The 23,419-nt window shown below is 52.4% G+C and overlaps 1 protein-coding gene across 1 annotated transcript in view; it reads left to right on the top strand.

Moving 5' to 3' along the window:
* Positions 1-23,419, top strand: part of ACTR1A (actin related protein 1A) — a 569,768-nt gene that overhangs the window by 356,336 nt on the left and 190,013 nt on the right. The window contains exon 8 of the mRNA XM_069611673.1: positions 10,296-10,470. Coding sequence (XP_069467774.1) covers positions 10,296-10,470 — 175 coding nt within the window. The remainder of the gene's footprint in view (positions 1-10,295; positions 10,471-23,419) is intronic.

Raw genomic sequence — 23,419 nt, 5'->3', positions numbered from 1 at the left:
ACTGTCGAGATGCGGACTCACTCGCTATTAAGGAGGCAATGGCAATACCTGTGGTAAGGGGGTGTTGGGAACATTGCTCAGTGATTGGCGTAGGGGGAGTGACGCCAGGAGGGGACTGGGCGATTTTGCCAAGCATAAGTCGTCCGAAGGCGGCGTTTCGCCTTCTGTGTAATGCCCGCTCTGCTTTCCCCATTCATAACCATCTAACAATCCCTCTTTAGGCTGACAGTGCCCTTGAGTGGAGATACTGTCGATTGAATCCATAGAAGCGGTTGCTTCGGCAAGCCCTCGCTCGTCCAATCCGAGCGGCTGGGCACGTTCTAAACAAACTGTGTCCGACTTCTCTTTAGAGTGGAGCGTTTGCCTGGCCATAGCACGTGTCAGAGGCCCCGGCTCAGCCATCGGGTTGAGATTTACGAGTTAAAGTTCTAACCTTTCCCCGGGCAGTAAGCCCGGCACTCCTGGCTCAGCCTGCGTTCAGCCGCGGACTGCCGCAGGCTGAACTCTGCCCGAACTCCGCTCAATTTTGCTAAGAAAATCAAAAATGTGGGCTGTGTGTGGGAAGACAATATGGGTTGTGGAGCGCAGATTAGCACAAAGGTGCAGTCAGCATTTTACACCCTGCGTTCATTGAGACACATTTTGCCATTCAATGCAAATGAGGATAGAGCAGTGGTTGTTGTGACACTTGTTAATGTGCAACTGGATTACAGCAACACATTGCCAGCATTCCAATTGTACAGATTGCAGATGGCCCAAAATGCTGCTGTAGCCAGTGAAATTTCCGTCAGGAATTCAGCAAGGGAGAGGAGGAGAGAAAGCAGACCAAAGAGGAAGGTTTTGAGGCGTTTCCGGAACCGGAGTTGGTTCTCCTCAAGTTTCAGGGAGGCAGGAAGGCTGTTCCAGAGAGAAGCCCCTGCTGAAGAGTGATCTGCCACCAACTCGTTGCTTGGTGAAGCGACTGACCCTAAGGGAGTTGGAGGCAGATGAGCGAAGAGCTCGAGAAGCGAGATATTTAGGTAGAGAGAGTGGAAGGTATTTCGGTCCCAGACCCCAGAAGGCCTTGTGTACAATGCAGAGGGTTTTGAACTTAATCCTCGTAGCCACTGGGAGCCAGTGCAGAGATTGCAGTCCTGGAGAGATACGATCCCTGGGCTTGAGGCCAGGGACAAGTCTTGCAGTCCTGTTCTGGATAAGTTGCAGAGGGTGGAGAGTAGAGGCAGGCAGATTTAGATAGAGGCTGTTACAGTTGCAGCTGGTAGTGTGACTTCTGGGAGACGTCAGATGTGAGGGGAGAAGGAGAGTGCAGAGTCGAAGATGACCCCGAGGTTTTTAGCCTTGCAGGTGGGAGTGGGAGGAGGGCCAAGAGAGGCTGACCAGAGAGCTACAGGGAAGGAGGGAGTGGGTGTGCCTATGAGTAGAATCTCTGTCTTACTGGCATTAAGACAGAGGTCGTTGGTGGCACACCATTCCTGAATGGCAGACAGACAGTCAGAGATGAGGGAAGGAGAGGAGGAGGCTGAGGGTAGCCTGAAAATGAGCTGGGTATCATCCGCATAGCACTGAAAATTGGGACAGAGAGCAGCGATGCGGTGGGCAAGGAGTGCCAGGTATTGGTTGAACAACCAGGGAGAGAGGTTAGATCCCTGGGGGACACCACAGGTAGAGAAAAAGATGTCGGAGAGGAAGGACCCAAGTTGGACCTGGGAGGGTCGGTCGGAGAGGAAAGTCGTCGGCCACGCCAGAGCCTGACCAGTGATACCCAGGTTATCACGGAGACGGTTGAGCAGGATGGCATGGTTGACCGTGTCAAAGGCAGAAGAGAGATCAAGCAACATAAGAACGCAAGGGGTGTTAGAGTTGAGGTTGGTGAGCAGGTCTTCACGGATGTTTAGGAGAGCAGTTTCCGTGCTTCTGGCAGCTCTGAAGCCAGACTGATGGTCATGAAGACAACCAACAGATTCAGTGTGGAGGTTGAGCTGGGAGATGGCCAGTTTCTCCAGGAGCTTGCCCAGGAAGGGAGCGATGGAGGTTGGGCGATAGTTAGCTGGGCAGGAGGGGTCGGCAGAGGGTTTCTTAAGAAGAGGGTGCACAAGGGAGTGTTTCAGGGGGGAGGGGAAGACTCCAGTGGCGAAGAAGTGATTGCAGACATCTGCCAGGGCAGGCGCCAGGGAATCGATGTGATCCTTGATAGTTTTGGAGGAACAGGGGTGAACCTGTTTCGACAAGACTTTCATAGATCGGACTTGTCTTGTCTGGAGAGAAAAGGGGAAAGGCAGAGAAGGTGGGAGGAGGGGTGGCTGCAGAAGGGCCAGAGGAAGAGCAGGGAATAGCGGGAGGGGGGTGAGAGAGGGAGAGTGAGGACAGGATGTCCTGAGTTTTTTAAATGAACTGAGAAGTCAGTGCCGTGCAGAGGGCCTGGGAAGGGACAGGAGAGATGCCGTAGAGACGCGGGCTTGGAGATGGCCTCTCATCTTGGTGAGGACAGAGAGCTGGTATTGCTTTTGCAGCAGACGGCATGCCAGTTTGTCATAGGATGAACCTGAAGCACGTCATTTCCTCTCTGCAACCCTACACTTGCGTTTAAGGGTGACGAGGTCTGAGTCATACCAGGAGTTACACTTGGCTTTGGGCTTCAGGCGGATTCTCATGACCGGGGCAAGGATATCGAGAGTATCAGATAAAGAAGAGTGGAGCGTGGATAGGGCTGTGTCAGGGTGAGAGTCAGCACGGGGGAGAGGGTGGCGGCATATGTGGCAGTTACGGAGCTGGCTTGGCCTGCGGGGTAGGGAGGGTGAGGTGGGAGGATAGGAGAAAGTGGTCACTCCAGGAGAGAGGGACAGAGAGGAGAAGGTCTGAAGAGATTAGAACATCAAGAGTGTGCCCTGCAGAATGAGTCTGGCCAGAGGGGAGAATGGTTCGCGAGAGAGAGTCGCAGAGGTCACAAAAGAGTTCAGAGCGGGGACAGGAGGCATCCAGGTGGATGTTGATGTGTCCAAGAAGGAGGAGTTGAGTGGTTGAGGCCAGGAGTGAGGAGGAGAGGTCAGCCCACTCAACCTGACCAGGTGGCCGATAGATGGTAGCCACAGTGAGGGAGTGGCTAGGCGAAAGAGAGAGCCTGCAGACGAGGCATTCAAAAGAGGAGGAGGCCTGCGTAGGGATGACGGAGGCAGGAATCCACTCAGGGAAGATAAGGGCTACACCACCCCCAGAGCGATTGGGCCTGGGCGCAGAGAGGATCTTGTAGCCATCAGGTAGGAGCGTGTCAGAGCTGGTGACAGAGCTGGCCGTAAACCATGTCTCAGTGAGACTGAGGACATCGAGGTCAAGTTCTTCAAGAAGGCGGCAGATATCAGAGGAGTGTTTGACAGCGGAGCGGGAGTTAAGAGTGGTAATGTTGAGAAGGTTGCCCACCTTGAAGGACTTCCGAGGAGGGGTACAGATCAGAGGTACGTCCTGCGGAAGTGTAGAGAGCGCCCGTGAGGGGGCTGAGAGGTAGGGGGAAGGCAAGGTAGCCAAGGAAAGGGAGGAGGGGACAGCAGGAGAGGAAAGAAAGTTGATGAGACGCGAAAAGCGTCTATCAAAGAGATGAAGGTTGGCCTGAGGGCCTTGGACCGAGACGGTCCCATTAGAGTAGACATTAATGATGGCCTTAGAGGATAGGAAGGAGGCCAGGAGTGCGTCCCAATGGGTAGCACCATTAATGGGAGAAGAGGAGAAAGGAGAGAGAACAGACCATATGGGGGGTCCATAGATCTGGTGAAGGAACGACAAATAGGATGTCGGTGAGAGATTCTTTGGAGGAGGCACTGATGTAGGTGTCGGCGATAGGGAGGCCTGGGTTGGAGACCATGATGTCCTTTTTAAACTTTTTCCTACCAGACTTAGTGAGGAGAGCAGGATAGTCAATAGAGAAGCAGTTTGAAAAAATAGGGGAGACAGAGAGCACCATAGAGTAGGTTAGGGCGGAGGGGGGCCTAGGGGTTAGACAGACAAGACAGCGAGAGGCAAGTGCGCAGGAGAGTGGGACAAGACAATTGAACTAAGGAGGTTAGTGTAGAAAGGCACAGGACATTCAAGACAGGAAAGAAGACAAACCTAAATTTGAGAATCCTAGAGAGAAAGGCCTAGGTTTCAACAATGCAGTTTCAGTTGTGGTAGCAATACAAATAGTTAAGCGCCACCTAAATTTGAGAATCCTAGAGAGGGAGAAAAGGCATAGGTTTCAACAATGCGGTACTAAAGCAGGCGGATTTATGCATGAAAAACCGCAGAGGTTAACGGCTAGTGGGCGAAAGGAGGGGTAAGCAGGAGGTCGAAGGGAGAGGGCTGGCGCCTTGCGTCCCCTGCAGACACAACAGGAGCCGCAGCAGTGGGAGCTGCCCTTTGCCTAAGGGGCCCTTAGCCGAGGGGGCTGCCGGGCAGGGGGGCTGCCCAGGAGGGTCAGTTAAACCAGGAAGGCACCCAATAGGAAGGGGGGGGGGGTTTGGGCGGGCAGGTAGGCTGGAGGGAGGGCGGGAGGATCAGGAAGTGGCTGCAGAGGGGAGGGGGGAGAACAAGCGCTAGGAGCGTGGGCCCTAGATGTAAAACAAACACACACAATTCCCCCCAAAACACTCACTAGAGGCCCACGGGGGCCGTGCAGGGGTTAACGTGCAGGCTGGACACAGCAAATGGCGACTGCTCACACCGGCTCTGCTCAGCAAGAAGCGAGCAGGGAGAGCAGCCGTCGGGTAGTCCTGGAGAGACTACCGTCGGCACCAATCAGAGGGGGAGCGGGCGGGCTGTTAGGTAGGATGGAGGGAGGATCAGGAAGTAGCTGCAGGGGGAAGGGGGGAGGGGTAAGCACAAGTGCTAGGAGCGCAGGCCCTAGATGTAAAACAAACACACACAATCCCCCCCCACCAAAAAAAAGCCCATACTTGTGTTTAATGCCTTAATTGTTTATTGGTAATTGTCATTACTCCTAGCCCTATTCTTCCTCGTCCCTGTATTTGTTTGAGGCAGTACTTGTGTATGAGGCACTATGCCTCATACACAAGTACTGGGATGAGGTAGAGGTACATGGAGGTAATGCCTGACTTAGCTGCCTGTATCTTCATTACTCCTAATCCCACTCTTCCTCATACCAGCACTTACCTATGAGGCAAGGAGCCTCAAACATAAGCTCGGACAAGGAAGAGGGATGTGAATGTAATTCTGGGCCAAGGAGCTGATTTTGGAGGTTGGCGTAGGGCATGGGAGGGAGAGGGGATGTGTGGTGGGGGGCGAGATTGTGTGATAAATCATAATGATTGTCCATGTCAAGGCTAACCAGGTATATGTGTTATTAGTGGCTAGTGAGGCATGTTGGTGCAGCAAGTCTAGTTAATCCTCAGTTTGGTATGACTCTTTTTTTAACTGCCCATTTCTGATGAAGCAACCCTGCTAAGTGTAATTACCTGGCTAGACTGGCATTTGGGTGCTGCCAGTCTAGCCGTTTCTTACTGCAGCATTTTATATTTTTTTGGGCATCTGCGATAAAATGATATGATATAAGTCTAGTATAACATGCCTGTACACATGTGTTTCTAGGCGCGACAAGCAAGGGAGGGAAGATAGAGGGAGGACAAGACAAATGATCTTATTAGGCCTTCTGTCATTCAGATCATGCAAGTGCGAGAATGAGAAATGCAAGGGGAAAGGGAGGGGGTAAGTGCAAGGAAGAACGGAGAGGAAAACGGGGCTGTAATGTTCTGAATAAGTGCATCCACTTACTCAAGGGTCTGTAGGGTTACAGTTACAGCCCCTAAGTGAATGGTGGGCCGGAGGCAGTGCAAGGGTGACTGATCAAGAAAGAGCCTTGACTCAGTGAGACTCTGAGGGTAGCCAAGCAACCAGTCTGTACAGCAAACAGGTAGGTCAGTTAGTTCAGCATGGGAGGGAGAGAGCAAAAGCAGAGGAGAAGAGGACAATTTTGAGCTGCTTCGGAACTTCAGGTGGTCCAGCTCAAGTTTGAGAGGGGCAGAGAAGCCATTCCAGAGGGAGGCATCTGCAGAGGAAAGAGATCTACCCCCCACTCTCTGCCTGGAGAAGCGTCTAGCCTTTAAAGAGTTGGAGGTAGCTGGGGAAGGGCTCTGTAAAGAAGGTATTTTGGTGAGAGCGTTGGATGTACTGTGGGCCCGACCCCAGAAAGCCTTGTGGACAATGCAAAGGGTCTTGAACTTGATTCTTGCAACCACTGGGAGCCAGTGGAGAGAGTTCATAGCTGGAGAGATATGATCCCTGGGCTTGTGGCCAAGGATAAGTCTCGCAGTCCTGTTCTGGATTAGTTGCAGAGGGCGGAGAGTAGAGGAAGGCAGCTTGAGAAAGAGGCTGTTGCAGTAGTCCGGCCTAGAGAGAAACAGGGCTCTGGAGACAGTGAGCTTCTGGGGAAAGTGAGAAAGGGAAGAGTCCCTTTGAGGAGGAGCAGCTGATAGGTAGTGGACTTCTTGGCAATGTCCAAGATGTGATCAGAGAAAGAGAGAGTGGAGTCAAAGATGACATAAAAGGTTTTCTGGCTCGCAGGAAGGCAAAGGAAGAGGGCCCAAGGTGGTCGGCCTGAGTGAGAGAGGGAAAGCAGGGGCAAGGGTCCCAATGAGAAGGATCTCCATCTTAATGGCATTAAGGCAGAGATTGATGGAGGCGCACCAATCCTGAATCACGGGTAGACAGTCGGGAATGAGCGAGAGATGAGAGGAGCCTGAAGGAAAGCTGAGTGCCATCCGCATAACACTGAAAGTTAGAGGAGAAAGTAGAGATCAGGTGGGCCAAAGGGGCCAAGTAGAGGTTGAAAAACCAGGATGAGAGGATAGAGTCCTGGGGAATGTCACAGGTAGAGAGAGAGGTGGCAGAGAGAAAGGGACCAAGTTGGACCTGGGAGGGGCAGTCCAAGGGGAAGGAGGTCAGCCACTCCAGGGCCTGATCCGTGATGCCCAGGTTCTCATGTAGTCGATTGATCAGGATGGCGTGGTTAACTGTGTCGAACGTAGAGGAAAGATCAAGGAGGATTAGGACACAAGGAATGCTGGTATCAAGGTTGGAGAGCAGCTCTTCACGGGTGTTCAGGAGAGCAGTTTCCGTGCCTCTGGCAGCTCTGAAGCCAGACTGCTGATCATGGAGAGAACCAACAGATACAATGTGGAGAGTAAGCTGGGAGATGGCCAGCTTTTTTCCAAGAGTGTGCACAGGAAAGGGCTGATGGAGATTGGACGATAGTTTGCCGGAGAGGTAGGATCGGCAGGTGGATTCTTGAGGAGTGGGTGCACAAGGGAGTGCTTACGGGGAGAGGGGAACATTCCAGTGATGAAAGAGTGATTACAGAAATTGGCCAACGCTGCAGCGAGGGTGTCAATATGGTCCTTGATGGTTCTGGAGGAGCAGGGGAGAACCTGTTTGGACGACACTTCCATGGATCGGACTTGTCTAGAAACCTTGTCAGGTGTTGTCAGAAAGAAAGAGGAGAAAGGAGGAGGAGAGGTAGAGGTGGCCAAAGGGGGGGCCGAGAGAGGAAGAGGAAGAGGAAAAGGAGATAGTGGACAGGATGTCCTGAGTTTTTGCAGAGAAGTGAGAGGCCAGAGCCATACAGAAGGCCTGGGAGGGAACAGGAGAGGTGGAGACCGCAACTGGATTGACCAGTTCCGTGCAGGTTTTAAAGAGGTTGGCCATGTTGTTAGAAGCCCGGGTATCTGCGGCCTCTATGTGTTGTACAAGCGTGATAATCTATGCCGGCTCAGAGCGTAGCACGACCTGTGATTTGTAGCTGAGATTGTGGGGGCCCCCACATTTTGTGTTACGTCACTGGGGACAGGACATAAATGTTACTCAACGTAGTGACTATGGTACTCCTAGTCCATAGTCCACTTTCCTTTGTTCAGCTTATCCCTTAATAAATTGCCCGTACTGCGTGTAAATAAAAGGGCTGGTGGTAGGGGCCAGTAGCATGCACAAGGGAGGATCCCCGGGGGATCATGGTCATGCATGTGTGCCAATACACCTTCATGCAAATGAGCATCTTTTATAAATCTGGTTGTTCCATCACTGGGAACAGGATGCACTGGTCCTGTTTCCAACGATTGAAGAAACCATCATTTTCAAGTAACAGGGACTATGGACTAGGACTGTAGTAGTCACTGCAGTGAGCAACATTTATCTTTACTCTCGAAGATGCCCACGAAAGTTTCTGCATGGTGTCCAGCACTGATTGATTGGCTGCTAAATGTTTGAATGGTGTTTAGGTGGTTGTTTACTGGTTACCCCCTACTCTTCAATTTGGCATAAAGCTGACACACTGCATCAGGAACATTTTTAACTGTTGGATGTCTTCCCGAAACAAACAGAAAGAAGAATGAGCTTAGGATGGCAGAAGCTCTGCACCTATCTTGCAAACCTGATGCCGAAGCTCTGCCTCTCTCCCGATCATAAGGAACCGTGTGTGGTGCTCCTTTCCCTTGATACAGTGTGGGAGGTTGAAAACCTCAGGATCCATTCTTCAGGAAGCATTTTTGTGACTCACCCTTGTAATTTGATCTCTGGATCAGAGCAATGCATCCTCCTGATGTCCATTCATGGCTGGTGCCTCTGTTGCATCCTTTACTTGTTTTGTTCATGCAGCAGCACCCGGGTACCATTCTCCTTCCTGGCATGGGGTCTTCCAGTGGTGTGTCCTGCTATGTGTCTTCAAATTGTGACCTGTGACCCCTGGCTGGGATCAATACTGCTGAAACAACTAATGGGAGTACAGGGGAAACTGACCCACTGACCAAAGCACTCTGAGACAATTACGCCTAGCGCACACCTATAGCAAGAGGCACAGGCTTGATGCCCTGGTGTTAAAACATTGTTCCGGAAAGTGAGTTGTTTTTCTGTAATAGGAGGATTGAAGACTGAACATGTGTTGACCAAGCAACATTGCCTAATAGCCAGAAAGGTACAGCATCTGAGGTGACTAATCTAAGTGAGCCATACTTTGGAACAGGGAATACTACAAAGGAAAGGTAACGGAGAGCTTGCCAGATGTCTAGGCCCAACATTTCGTTAGGAGCCAGTCCTTAAAAGAATAAGTTGGGAATCTGGTCCAGATACTGAAGGCTGCTGCTATGCCGCCAGCCCAACTAAAAAAGCTTGCAGCATTTGAGAACCCATTTGGGGGGAGGGGAGGAGATACTACCCAGAAGTAACCAGGTAGGGTGAAACCCAAGCACAGGAGGGTTGTGATGCAGGGTTTGCCCGATAGGCTTTGAAGTGCTATAGTTTTCCAGAGGGCTGCCTGACACCGGGGTCAACTGAAGACAGACCAATAAGTGTTCTGGGTCACTTTATAAGACCCTGAGACATTGAATGTTCTGAATGATGCATTCCTAAGCATGAAAGCAGTAGGAGCTTGTGATGTAGCTTAGGTAACAGACATTGTACTTGGGACATCAAGTCTACTTAAAATAGCCCTCACTCTATTTAGTTGAAATTCCCCTCCTGGCACTTTGTCCTGTGGAGCACTTCCCTATTTGTGTTGATTAGATTGTCCACTAGGTCCTGTATGAGCATAACTCTCCCTGCCCTAAACGTAGGAGTTGTAGAAGACATGCGTGGTCCAGGGGAAATATTAAGCCTAGGATACCCAATTATCTTCAAATAGTCTTGATTGACGAAAGAAAGGTTTGGAATTTACCCTACGGAGATTAGGTATTACTCACCCCACTCTTACTCTTAACTACCTATATCTTTCAACTATAAAACGGCCTACCCTGCAGAATCAGTCCATAAATATGAGTGTGCTAGGTTGGCTGTCTTGTTTATGTTGAATCCTTTTAATTTGTCATCTGACATCTGTCAAAATGCTTTATCTGAATGGATTACAGAATGAAACTACTTGGATCTCATTCACTTTTGTATGTGTGTTCTGTTCTTTGCCTTACTATAGTCTTATGAATATTTTTGTGCATAATGATGAGGGCATGTCATTTAAGAAGCCAATGTAGCAACTTGATAAAATAATGTATTATGCTCACCAAACAAGAAAGAAACCACAAGATTATGGTCAAATATTTTGTTTGAACATTGATTCAAATAATATAAAGGAACAATAGAGGTCTAATGCGATACTGGGAGATGGGCGTTGCATGTGTATGTCTGTGTTGTTTTCAACATGAATGTCAATTCCTCTTATTGATGATCTAGATTAGTTTCTTGCTAAATATGATAAACATTTGGCTACATATGGTGAAACACTGGCATGGCATCTGTGATCAGAGATAATCTCCCCTTGCTTTATTTTGTAGATTGGCCCAGCACGGTTCCGGGCACCCGAATTGCTGTTCAGACCAGATCTGATAGGAGAGGAATGTGAGGGAATCCATGAGGTGCTGGTGTTTGCTATTCAAAAATCAGACATGGATCTCAGACGAACGTTATTTTCGAACATTGTACTCTCAGGGGGATCCACACTGTTCAAAGGTTTGATTTCCAGCTATACTTCAGATTATTGGTTCAAGTAGAAACATGCCGCTCACGCTAATTTATTTTCTCCATTCCCTGTATACTCTGTAGATTTTTATATTTTTAACTCGAAACATTTGCTCAAAATCACAATTGTTTAGATATATTTAGATAGGTTCATACTGATTGTAAACAGAAACGCTTTATATTTTATCACACTTGGATCAGTGAAAAGCTGTATTAACTGTGAATCCTAAAATGTATTTGTTTTTACTTCAATCACTGCATTACTAAACCTTTGTGTACATGGAACAATATTGGCAAAGGCAATAGCCTGGGCCTTTGCATAGTGCAAAGCTGTGAAATGGGGTAGTCCATGGCCAGGTATAAGTGGATACCAGGGGACTGTGCATTGACAATGAGTATGCATCCTGTTTGGTGAATGGTTGTCAGCTAAATACCAAATGTAGAATGACTGGATGGCCATTCTAAGTTTCAATGGTGTGTGATAGGTGAACGGCGTGAGTTTAAATCAGAACTGCACAACATTTCCTTTTCAACAGTTTGGACTGTCGTCCTACTGCTGCTGCTGGAAGAATGCATCCTGCTGGTCGACCATAACTAAGCTTCTCCAGCATGGGGTCTGGCATGGATTCACATGCTCATGAATATTCCCCGTCGTCAGGCTGGGAATCCTCGGTAAAGAAAAATCAGTATCGGTTTCGTTTCTGATCTGTCTTTCGTAGTAGTAACCAATCACTGATCTCTGCGTCATACTGACCACAGCCAATGACTGCCCTCTCCCTTAGCCCCGCCTCTGGCAGCCATCTTCAGATTTTTACCGCACGTTCAAGTGTTGGGAGTCCTCGTGCTTAGCTCTCGAGCTTTTACTGCGTGTTTCGCGCTTTTTCAGCTGAATTTTCACATTTTTTCGGTTAATCGAGCCTCAAGCTCCACGGTTTCTACTCCCTTTAACAGCTATCCGTTGCAGGATTTTCCTACGCCGCTCAAGGGTGAAGATTTCGTCGAATCAACTTCTTGGAGGATTCCAGAAGATTCGCGGCCTACTTCGAGATGGCCCAGGACGCAAGTTCGTCACCCGGACCCAAGCTGTTTCGCAGCTGCCCTGGATGCGGGCTGCAGAATGTGTTTAAGGAGGACGAACATTCGCAATGCCTCTACTGTCTTCATGGAGACAAGACTCATGTAGAAAAGGACTGCCAGTTCTGCAAGAACTTGTCGGAGCGGACCATGAGGGACCGTCGATCCCGTCTCGCCAGCTGGTTGAAGAAGGGCTCAACGGGTGAGAAGAAGAAAGGGTCCGAGCGGGCTTCTAAGTCCTGTGCGGGCGCCCCGGCGACGGGGGCCCAACACCAGGCCAAGCGCAGCGAGTCCGCTGGCTCCGGGAGCGCCGAAAGGTCGGGCTCTTCGGTCGCCAGGCAGGGCGCGCCTTCCCCGGCACCGTCAACCACGAGCCAGCGCTCCGGTTCAGGGAAGAGGAAGTCCGAGACCCCGGGTAAGCTTCGGGAGAAGCCCTGTCCGATCTCAGAAGAGGGGGAGCGAGGCGTCGCCCCTCCTCCTAAGGAGAAGGCCCGGGACGCACCTAAGGTGGTGAAGGCCCCTACCCAGCAGGCAAAGGCCTCTATCGAGGCGATCGCGGCGACTCTGGCTAAGCCGGCAGAGACCCCGCCAGCGGAGACTGCCTCCGGGACTAGAGTTTCCCTGCCGCCAAGGAGGGAATCCTCTTTTCAGCCCATCGTCATGGCCACCATGATGGAAAAAGCGAGGGGGGGCACAGTAGCCTCCTCGAGCTCTGAGTCAGCCTCGGAGGAGGAACTGACCGAGGCCGTGAGGAATCTCGAAGTCCAATTCGAGAAGGTTCGATCCCGTAAGGAAGATCCTCGGGTGATAACCGAGGAAGACGACGATGGCGAGGAAGAGCAGCCTTCCCTTCCGGCGCAGACGCAACCTAGGCCTCAGGATAGCGTGGCGGCCATTTTGTCTGCGATCCAGTTTTTATGCTCTGAGATAAGGATGAGATTACCACGGCCCAGGCCGGAGGACCCGCAACCTGGGCCGTCGGGAAGTCCTCAGAACAAACGACGGAGGACCCAACCCTCTCCTCCATTCGCCCCCGTAAGGCCTACAGTTCCCTCCTCATCCTCCCACGAGTCGGGAGATGACGGTGCGATGGGCTCGACGACGGGTTCTGAGGGCGACGACGACGGAACGGGTCTCCCGTCGCACGGGCCTCGCCGCCCGACGAGATTGGCTCATTCCACGCCATGATCGCCAGGGCGTCCGAATTGTTCCAGCTCTGCCTGGAGGAGCAGAAAAAGGAAGGCTTCCTCTATCTGCGCCGGGAGGCCAAGAGGAAGACTGTCATCGCGGTGCCTCTAATCGATGACATCTGGGAGGAGGGCCTGTCGGTTCTCAAGAACCCCTCCACGGCACCAGCCAAATGGGACAGGTACGAGAAGAAGTACCGGATCCCCGAAACCGCTCCCCTGTGCCTCAGGGCCCAGCCAACGCCAGACTCTGTCGTCTCGGCGGCGGCGAAGAAGAAAGCGGCGGGGTCAGGAGCCTCGACGTCGAATTCCCCGCCGGACGGCGAGGGAAAGAAGTTGGACGCCATGGGGCGGCGGGTCATTTCGTCGGCGGCGACGACGATCAAAGCGGCCAATGCTCTGGCAATCGTGGCCCGTTACGACAGGGAGCTCTGGTTTAAGCTGGCCCCCATATTGGACTTCCTACCGGACGACAAGAGGTCCGAGGTCCTGGAAATACTTCAAGAAGGCGAGGTGGCGTCGGACCACGCCATAACGGTGGCAACCGATATTGCCGATACCGGGTTCCCCCAGCTGGGCAACTGTTTGCCTATGACGACGGGGTTGGCTCCGGGCAACCGACTTCCGTCAGGACGTCCAGACCAGGGTGTTGGACATGCCGTTTGACGGCAGCAACTTGTTCGGGAAGGCGGTGGGCGAATCCCTCCAAGCCATAAAGAGGGACACGGAGACGGCCCGCGCCCTAGGAGCCCTTCAGCAACGACGGCCCTTTCGGAGCTCCGGAGGCAGACAGGGTGCCCCCAAGGGATCCAGCAGTGGCTCGTCGTCCTACCACCAGGCGGCACGCTCCTCGTCTCAGGAGGCCTACAGGGGTCGCGGCAAGCAGGGAGCGCCTAGCCACCGTCGGCAAGGTGGCCAGGGTGGCAAGGCCACCACCTCCAAGCAGGACTGAACCGGCCGTGGTCTCGGGCCCCCACTGAAGCACCCCGGTGGGAGGCCAGCTGACGAAGTTCGTCGGCGTGTGGAAGTCCATCTCCACCGACCGTTGGGTGCTGGATACCCTGGCAAGAGGACACTCTAATGAATTCCTGAAGAAGTGCCCTCACGTTCCACCTGTGGCCAGGAAGGAAAATCACGTCCCGCAACTGCTGTTGAAAGTACGGGCGATGCTCAGGAAAGGCGCCATCGAGCCTGTCCCGAAGAGGCTCCGGGGTGTACTCAAGGTACTTCCTCGTCAGGAAGAAGACGGGCGGCTGGCGCCCCATCCTGGACCTTCGTCGTTTGAACAAATACATCAGGTCACAAAAGTTCAGGATGGTCACCCTCCAGCACGTGCTGGGACAGCTAGAGGAAGGCGACTTTCTATCGTCGTTGGACCTGGAGGATGCATACTTCCACGTTCCCATCCTCAAAAGTCACCGAAAGTTCCTCAGGTTCGTCGTCCAGGGACGCCACTACCAATTCAGAGCACTGCCGTTCGGATTGAAGTCGGCCCCCAGGGTCTTTACCAAGTGCCTAGCACCTGTGGCGGCGCGGCTGCGCCTGCAGGGCATTCACGTCTACCCCTACCTGGACGACTGGCTCATCCGCTCAAGGACGAGGGAACTCGCCGTCGAACACACTGCGAGGACCGTCCAGCTACTCACAGACCTGGGATTCGCCATAAATTACCCAAAGTCCCACCTGGTGCCGTCGCAGGTGGCCCTGTTTCTGGGAGCAAAGCTCGATACAGTGAGGCGCCTGGCGGCACCGTCGGAAGAACGGACGAAGACCATTCTAGGCAAAGTGCAGCGCCTGCTAGCCACGGACATGGCCAGGGTGAGGTCTGTCAAGTCCTTCCTGGGGATGATGTCCTCTTGCATCTACCTGGTGCGCCTCTGCAGACTACGGATGCGCCATCTTCAAGAATTTCTCGACGCCCGTTGGATGCAGGCGACGGGCACCTTCGAAGACAGGGTCCCCCTCAACGAGGTGTTCCGGCCGGCGATTCAGTGGTGGGGCGTTCGAGCGCACCTCACGGCGGGCAAGGACTTTCAGACGCCGGCATACCAGGAGACGGTGACGACTGACGCCTCCCTGGAAGCTTGGGGCGCCCACACCGGAGATCTCCACGCAAGAGGCCTCTGGCTCCCGGAGAGGCTCCTGCACATCAACGTCCTGGAACTCCGAGCCATGTTCTGGGCTCTCAAATAGTTCCTCCCGTCGCTCAAGGGCAAGTTGGTGCGGATCTTCAAGGACAACACCATAACAATGTTTTACATACGGAAGCAGGGAGGCACCAGATCCCCAGCCCTATCCAAGGAGGCACAGGATCTGTGGCACTGGGTGGTCGCCCAGAGGATGTTCCTGGTTCCCTTCCACCTGGCAGGAGAAAGAAACACCATCGCCGACTCGCTCAGCAGGGAGCTGCGCGTGTGTCACGAGTGGGAACTGCGCCAGGATCAGGTGGATCAACTCTTCCGACGATGGGGCAAACCCCAAATCGACCTGTTTGCAACAGCGACGAACTTGAAGTGCAAGAGGTTCGCCAGCAGGTTTCCCCAGCCGAGAAGCATGGGCAATGCGTTCTCGTTCCCCTGGGACGGCCTATACCTGTATGCGTTCCCTCCGTTGCCGTTGCTGCTTCGACTCATCAACCAGCTCAAGAGGTCCCGGTGCAGGATGATCCTCGTCGCACCGGCGTGGCCGAGGCAGATCTGTTTCCCGGACCTTCTGGACTTGTCAACCTCCCCTCCCATCAAGCTGTCGGCGGACGCGGACCTTCGCTCCTAAGAAGTAGGCGCCATATTCCACCACGACTCGGCGTCGCTGAACCTGCATGCTTGGCTCCTGCAGAGCTAGAGTTTGGAGGCTACGATATATCGGCCGATTGCAGAGAGGTTCTTGCAAAGGCCAGGGCGTCCTCGACTCTCAAATGCTACGGTCATAAGTGGAAGAGGTTCTCTATCTGGTGCCGAGCACAGAAGATCAACCCCCTACGGATTACGGCCCCTCAAGTGCTGCCGTACCTGCTATCGCTGGCAAAGTCTGGGCTAGCCCATGCCTCCATTAAGATTCATCTGTTGGCGATCTCCAGATATACCAGAACCACAGGACGGACGTCCCTGTGGTCCCATCGACTGGTAAAAGAGTTTATGAAAGGACTGTTCCGGTCGTTCCCGCCAGTGAAGGCCCCGGCCCTGGCGTGGCAACTTAACGTGGTGCTGACCAGGCTCATGGGGCCCCCATTCGAGCCGATGCACTCCGCACCGATGAAGTTTGTGTCGTGGAAGACTGCATTCCTGGTGCTGGTGGCCATTACCTCCGCACGACGAGTGGGAGACATCCAGGCCCTATCCTGCAAAGCACCGTACTTTACTTTCCATGCCTCGAGGGTGGTGCTTAGGACGCACCCCTCCTTTATGCCCAAGGTGCTGTCGGACTTCCATCTTAACGAGCCCCTGGTGTTACCTGTTTTCTTCCCGTCTCCTTCGTCGCTGGCCGAGAGGACTTTGCACTCGCTGGATGTGGCTAGAGCGCTGAAGTTCTACGTGGACCGCACGAAGAGTTTTCAGAGGACATCACAGCTATTCATGAACTTTGGACCTGTGAATCAAGGGAAGGCTCTCTCGAAGTCTTCTATTTCCAGATGGCTCTCCGGCTGCATCATGCACTGCCACCGGTTGGCTAACCGACCGCTGCCAGGCCGTCAGAGCCCATTCGACCAGAGCGATCGCTGCTACTACGGCGTTCTTATCTGGTGTGCCCCTGCTGGACATCTGCAGGGCTGCTACGTGGAGGTCGACGCACACCTTCACGAGATTCTACTGCGTCGATCGGGATTCCAGGGAGGAGTCCAGGGTCGGCCAAGCAGTGCTGCGCAACCTGTTCGCTTAAGGTGAGCATGGTGAGGAGGTAAGAGATGCTTAATGTTGAGTTTTTTGTATTGCTTAATGTTGAGCCTTTTGCCACCCCCCGTGGTTGTGCATGTGTGTACTGCTATGTATTCTTATATTCATGAGCATGTGAATCCATGCCAGACCCCATGCTGGAGAAGGAACAAGTTACTTACCTGTAACTGTTGTTCTCCAGCATGGGTCTGGCATGGATTCACATGCGAACCCTCCCGCCTACCCCTCTGCGGCTCTTCACTTGGTCATACTGCCACTTCACGTGCTACCAAATCTGAAGATGGCTGCCAGAGGCGGGGTTTAGGGAGAGGGCAGTCATTGGCTGTGGTCAGTATGACGCAGAGATCAGTGATTGGTTACTACTACGAAAGTCAGATCAGAAACGAAACTGATACTGATTTTTCTTTACCGAGGATTCCCAGCCTGACAGGGAATATTCATGAGCATGCGAATCCATGCCAGACCCATGCTGGAGAACAACAGTTACAGGTAAGTAACGTGTTCCTTCGCAACCATCACTGCATCTCCTGCATCACAAAGCAAAGCTCTGTCTGCTATTCTCAGTGATGGAAGGAAAAACGCACAATGTTCTCCAACAGCCACCCGGGGTAGCCAGGTCACCATCTTCTTCAGTCAAGGCGTTGTCCATTTCTGCTATTCTGTTCACTATTCCTGGAGTGAACAAAACACCTAACACCCTGAAGACCCTGACTGGCTGCTGGAGCTTCTAGTCATCATTCCTAGCGACTGCTGCAAAGTCCTCCCAGGAGTTCCCTGCTTTCATCCTCCACGCTTGCAAAGCTTTTATAGCCACTTGGGAGGTGAATATCTCGTTTACTGATTTTTCATGGAGCTTGCTTTGACAATCTCCACATGGTCCTGGTCTGATGCCCCTTATCTTGTTGGCTCTCGCCTGAGGGGTTTTGTCCTGGCCTCAACAAATGTCTTTGTTTTTCCCTCCAACCTTATAGTGTTTGCTTCCTGTAGCCTCTGCACCACCAGGAGTCATCCAGAAAACCTTCACCAGCTTTGCACAGTGCATGTCTCATTTTCATCTTTTTTTTTTTTAAACAATTTTTATTATTTTGAACAAACACACCAAACATTACAACCATTTAGGGTGTTCATGGTCAATATCAAGGCATCACATTATACTGTTATCTTCCGTCCTCCCCCCTACCTCCCCACAAACTCGAGCCGTCTTATCCGTGCCATCTGCATGAGCATTTTCAGGTATCTCAATACTTGTCAACTCTTCTGAGTCTTCCGTTTCCTGATTGACCTGGTGGTGGTTTGCCATTGAGGTCACCAGTTGCCTCCAGGCTATCAAGGGGCCCACTTCCTCCTCTCCCCCTCTAGTGACCGCTTCATACCATACCGCAGTTTCTGCTTCTGCCCATTTCAAGAGGTCTTCCCACCACAACTCCACTCTAGGCCGCTTTCCAGCACATTGCAATTCTGCGCTTGGCCAAGATATAGGCCAGGTCCTTCTTCTTGCTGATATGTTTTGAATTACGTGGCCTGGGAAAACTCCCAAGCAGACATCCTCTAGATCGAGGTCTGTCAACAGTGTCCTCAGCGCTTTAGCTGCCGGCGCCGGCTTTTCTGACTTGTCATCTTACCTGTCTATCCCAGGGTTCAGGGTGCAATTAATGTCCCCTCCCCACACTATTGCGCCACCCAACAGGGTGCAAATTTTACTATATAGGGACCTAAAATATGCCGCTGTATCATGGTTAGGGGCATACAAATTAATAATTTTCACCTCTGTTCTCCAGGAGTCCCACCGCCATTCTACCTTCCGGGTCTGTCGTTGATCTGAGCAGCTGAAACGGCACATGCGGTGCCACCCATGTAACCGCCCCTCTTGCATATGCCGAGTATGTGGCCCCCATGACATTACCCGTCCATTTTCTCCTGACCACCTCCAACTTCTCCTTGGTCAGGTGGGTCTCCTGTAGCAGAGCTATGTCAATCATCATCCTCTTTAGGTACATCATCACTTTATTACGCTTTAGATAACTATTGAGGCCCGCACATTCCAGGTCACAACTCTGAGATTACTCGATGCCATTGTCTTGGTGTTCTCCCCCTCCCCACTCCCTCTGATGTCTTCCTCGATGGCCTGTTTTCCGACTCTTAATCCCCCCAACCTCAACAACTTCACCACACCCCTTTACCCCAGCCCTGCCCCACTGCACACAACCCCCCTGCCCCTCCCTACCCAACCCCAACAAATGCCCAGCTCCATCCCTGGATCTCAGGCCCACCCGCGTCTGGTCCTGTCTCGTGAACCGAGTGCTAGGACCCCGCGGGGCGTCACCGAACTAACAGTGACCTAACTAAGCGTAATGCTATGGGGTTGAAGGGTTGTCTCCCAGGAGCTCCCACTTATCCGATTAGGATTGTTTGCTTCTAGCGGATCTTGCAGGCATGTATTTTCTGCAACACATTCCCCACAGGCTTTATTTAGTGCTATACTCTAGTCCCAGTGTCTTGTGCTATGTCACCAGAGATGACCCAGCTGCGTGTTACTTATCTTCTGCGGCTCCTGTCTGGATACCCGGTTCTTGGGGGCGACCCTGCATATCCAGCCATTCCATAGCATCCTCCGGCGTCTCGAAAAACAGCGTTTTGTTCTTGTGGAACACTTTCAGTTTGGCCAGATAAAGCAACATATATATCTGTGGCCAGCCTCTCTCAACCTCCTTTTCACCGCCCCAAGTTCATCTTGCTGCATTGTGCGTGCAATGTGTAGTCCGGGTATGCTGTGATTTTCACCGGCCCCCTTTCATTCGTACCTCCCTTCCGGAAGAATTCGAGCATCTTCTCCCGATCCCGGTAGTTTAGAATCTTTGCAATCAGCGGCCGCGGGGGGGTTCCAGGGGCCGGTCTCCTTGTCAAAGCCCTGTGCGCGCTTTCAACTGCAAACCCCTGGGGTCAGTGCTCCGCCAGTTATTTCTTGCAGAAGCATGGATTCCACATATTCTGCTAGGTTAGGCCCTTCCATTCCTTCTGGCAATCCGAAGATACGAATGTTATTGCGTCTGGCATGCCCTTCTGCCTCCTCTGCCCTGTTCTCCAGGTTGCCCACATGCTGCACAAGGGCATGGAGTTCCGATCCGTGGGCGGCGCATGCCGCCGTGTTTGGGGGCCATCTCCTTTTCCAAGTTTCCAGTGCGCTCTGCAATCGTCCTCACGTCCTGTCTCAGCAAATTAACTTCTTCCTGGACCGCTCCTATCTTAAGGTCCAGTCCCACTTTTAGTTTGTTCATTGCCAGGCCCAGTTTGGTCTCCGAGGCAACTTTCAGGTCTGCAATCGCTGCCAGCACCTCCTGGATTGTGCCCGGTGTCTCCGCTACTACCGTGGTAGTGTTGTTTTTGCTTTTGCCCCCTTCTGCACCTGGAGGTGTCTTGGCATAGGCCTCCAGCGTGGGCTGTTTGTTCCTGGGTCTGACAATTTTATTAGACATTGTGCTGTGCCGTCCGGGTGTGAGCCAGCAGCGCCACCCCACTCGCGAAAGCCAACGTGGCGTCAGGCCATTCTCAGTGCTCAGGGGCCGCTTCAGCCGTATTTGGGTATATCCTTATTGCTCGCCGCACTCCTAGAATGGGCTGTGTCCTCCCACGTACCTGCGCCCACGCAGTGTCGCTCCACCAGCCCCTGCCGTATTTCCTTCAGTGGCTGGTGGTCAGGTGCATACACTGACCCTGTGCTCCCCCAATCCGGCACTCTGTTGGCCCCAAGGCCATCCGGCCCACAGTCTTGTCTTAGGTGCTTCCCTACGACTTCCTGGCACTTGTGAATGGTTCCAGCAGCGGGTCAGCCCCCCTTTGTCCCCAGGCTACCCTGTACAGGTCCCCCTCCACCAGCCTGTGCTGTGTTTACTGCTTCCCCTGCGTGTGTGCAGTAGGTGGTGTACTGCGCAGGGGCTCGTGCTCCCCGGCCCCCTCTTGGGCCTCGTGTACCAATTCCCAGTCACAATATGCGGCCTGGGCGCTCCAATTTTCTCACCCCGGCCCGTGCTTTGCTCAAGCATCCACTCCGGATCAGGGGCCGTTATATGATGCTGGGGGCCTGTGTCTGGCAACCCATATCCGGGCTGCTCGTCCTCTCCAGCTTCCCTAAAACAGCTTCCCCAGGCACCGCAGTCTTTGATAGGGGCCAGCTATTCGCCGCCACTCCCAAGTGAAGCAGGGACCTCTCTGGCAACTCAGTGCTTATACCGGGTACGGCCCCAGCCTTCCGGTGTTCTGGACTTCTGTGGGGGCCGTAGTGTTATGTCCCGCCCCCTCCTGGGCTCCGGTTGTGCGAGGCCTCTGCTCCACCGGGGGTCCCCCCGCATAGCGTAGAGCGCAGGGTCACCGCTCCGTCGGCCGTCCTCCAATGCCAGCAGCGCCGCCGAGATCCTGCTGTTCCGGCACTCCTCAGTGCCCGTCAGCCAGAGGCAGCGCAGTCTCCACTGTGTCCCACCTTGTCGCGGGTTACCGTGTCTGGGTCTGGCTGGGTCCTCCGACCAGGACCCCGTTTCTGCACCCCAGCAGGGCTCATGCAGTCATTTGGTGCGTTGGAAGCATCCTCCGCGGCACCAATGTGAACAGCAGCTACAGCTCGTCTTGCGGGTCCCCTCCGGCCAGCCATATCATTTCCCTCTCGGGCTAGTCTCCACAGGCGGTTCAGCAACGCGGCAGACTCAAGCCCGGCCACAGCAGCAGATTCTCCCCTCGCGGCACCGTGGTCAGTTTATGGCCCTTTGTCTGCCGCCGGCCATCTTGTCCACCTCCGAAACACGGGCACCCAGTTTACCGCAGGCCGCTGCATCTATCTTATTTAGCTACTGCTAGAACTTTTCTGATGCCCGGTACGTGCTCCAGCTATTAAAGAGTCCGTGGGTATGCTGTTGGTGTTCTCATGTTCCTGCAAACCTCATTTTTTCTCCCAGGATCGATGTCGGATTACGGGAGCTCCTCCAGAGCACGTCCTTCTACGCGGCCATCAAGCCACGCCCCTCCTCTCATTTTCATCTTTAGTCTTGTAGGCGGGCGGCGCGTCCCTTGGTCACGTTATTCACATTGGTTTCAGTTGGTGACCCACAATGTGCTAACCTCTGGAACTCTGTGTGCCTCTCTTCGCCCCGAAACAACCTCGAACTTCGCTGGTAGGTCTTCATTGGGACTCTTCTGGGGTGGCAAACTCTACATTTGGATCCCTGAGACTGCTTCCCAAACTGGTCCTCTCGACTCTGGAGGGAAAGAAAACCTCAAATGCAATTGGTCCACGTTAACCCATACGGCCATTAGTTTCTATCTGGTCACGCCTAACCCGAAACTAGGATTTCAGGATTGTTTTTTATTGACTTACCTTAACTGTTTTTTTTAAAAATTTTCTTCTGTTGCCTTAGATCGCTTTAACTTGTCTTTATGTAGAAAGTGTCCTGAGCATTTTAATGTAATTAAGTGCTTATTTAACTCGAGTGCTCCCTTGGGGTGCCCCTAAAGTCTAGTGCTAAAGTGTATTACTTTGTGATTATTTGTACAGGCTGCCTGCTGGTTCCTGTTTAACTATCCCACCTCCCTCACTTTAGGAATAAATGCGGGATATGTAGAATTTTTGGGAACCTTTAATGTGCCTGTTTTAGGCCAAGGGTTCTGTGGAAAATTCCTAAATAATGTTTACTCATCTGTGAGTGGGTATCTAGTGAGTTGTTGTCCAAACCTTGTCATTCATTTTAGGTATTTTTGTGAGGGCCATTGGAGAGACCTTTAGGATTCCGGTTTGTTGTTCAAACGGTATCAGGTCGTTCGCAGTTATTGTCTAATTTCCCACTGTTGAACTTACTAAAATGATTAGAATACCCACATCCTTCAATAAGTACTGTACTATTTTGCCTAAGTGTCTATGTACTTGGGGACCAAGTCCTCCAAGTGCTTTGTAACCCAGCTTGTGCATGCAGCTTTAACAATAGAGAGATGCCCTCATCTGTAAACCTGTTCCCCTTTATAACACTCGGTGGAATTTTGTAACATGTGGCACGGTGGAGTTTTATTTTAAATGACTTTTTCAATGAGCCACAAGACCAATCCAATGAGTTTTCAGTTTTTAGTACAAAACGTGTGTGTTTAAAAACGGGCAATTGGGGCTTGTAATCTAGATGGGTCCCTGTACACCTTTTCCTCAACGTTTTAGGGGAATACCAGCACCCTTACCTAGTCTCCCAACTCCAGCAGGTCATATTGCAGTGCCTATTTACTAAAGCGAGGCCACTCCTTCTGCCTGGTCAATCCCTATCCTGTAGAGGGCCTAAGGCCATGGCCTTATGTCACAGACTTCCTAGGGGACCTATCAGGGTAATCTGATTGCTCTGGCGCCCTTATTCTTCGGATACTGTCTCTAAACCTTTTCCTCACTCTCCTCTGTCAACGCATGTCTCCTTTCTCTCTGCACTAATTCGCCAGGCCATTTCTCTCTTTCTCTTTCTCTTTCTCTTTCTCTTTCTCTTTCTCTTTCTCTTTCTCTTCTCTCTACTCTCCAGATTCCTCCTGATCTCATCTGCTTTGCTCCAAATTTCACTCCTATTCTCAAGCCGCCTTATACTATCCCTCAATGATTCCCTCCATCCACTCACCCACTCGCATGTAATTGGTACCCCTTTCTCACTGTCAACACTTAACCGCCTTGTTCTGCAAACACTCCAAAGTCTTTCAGGTTCTCCTCCAATTGCTGCAAATTCTTCTACGGTCTTTTGGGCCTCCTTCCCCCTTCTCCAGCCTCTGCCAAACACTGCTCAC

This window comes from Ambystoma mexicanum, chromosome 8 (assembly GCF_040938575.1).
Source record: "Ambystoma mexicanum isolate Mex_15411 chromosome 8, UKY_AmexF1_1, whole genome shotgun sequence".
In the NCBI taxonomy this organism is placed as follows: domain Eukaryota; kingdom Metazoa; phylum Chordata; class Amphibia; order Caudata; family Ambystomatidae; genus Ambystoma; species Ambystoma mexicanum.
The sequence above is the reverse complement of the archived record's forward strand: the minus strand, read 5'-3'. Positions and strand labels throughout refer to the sequence as shown.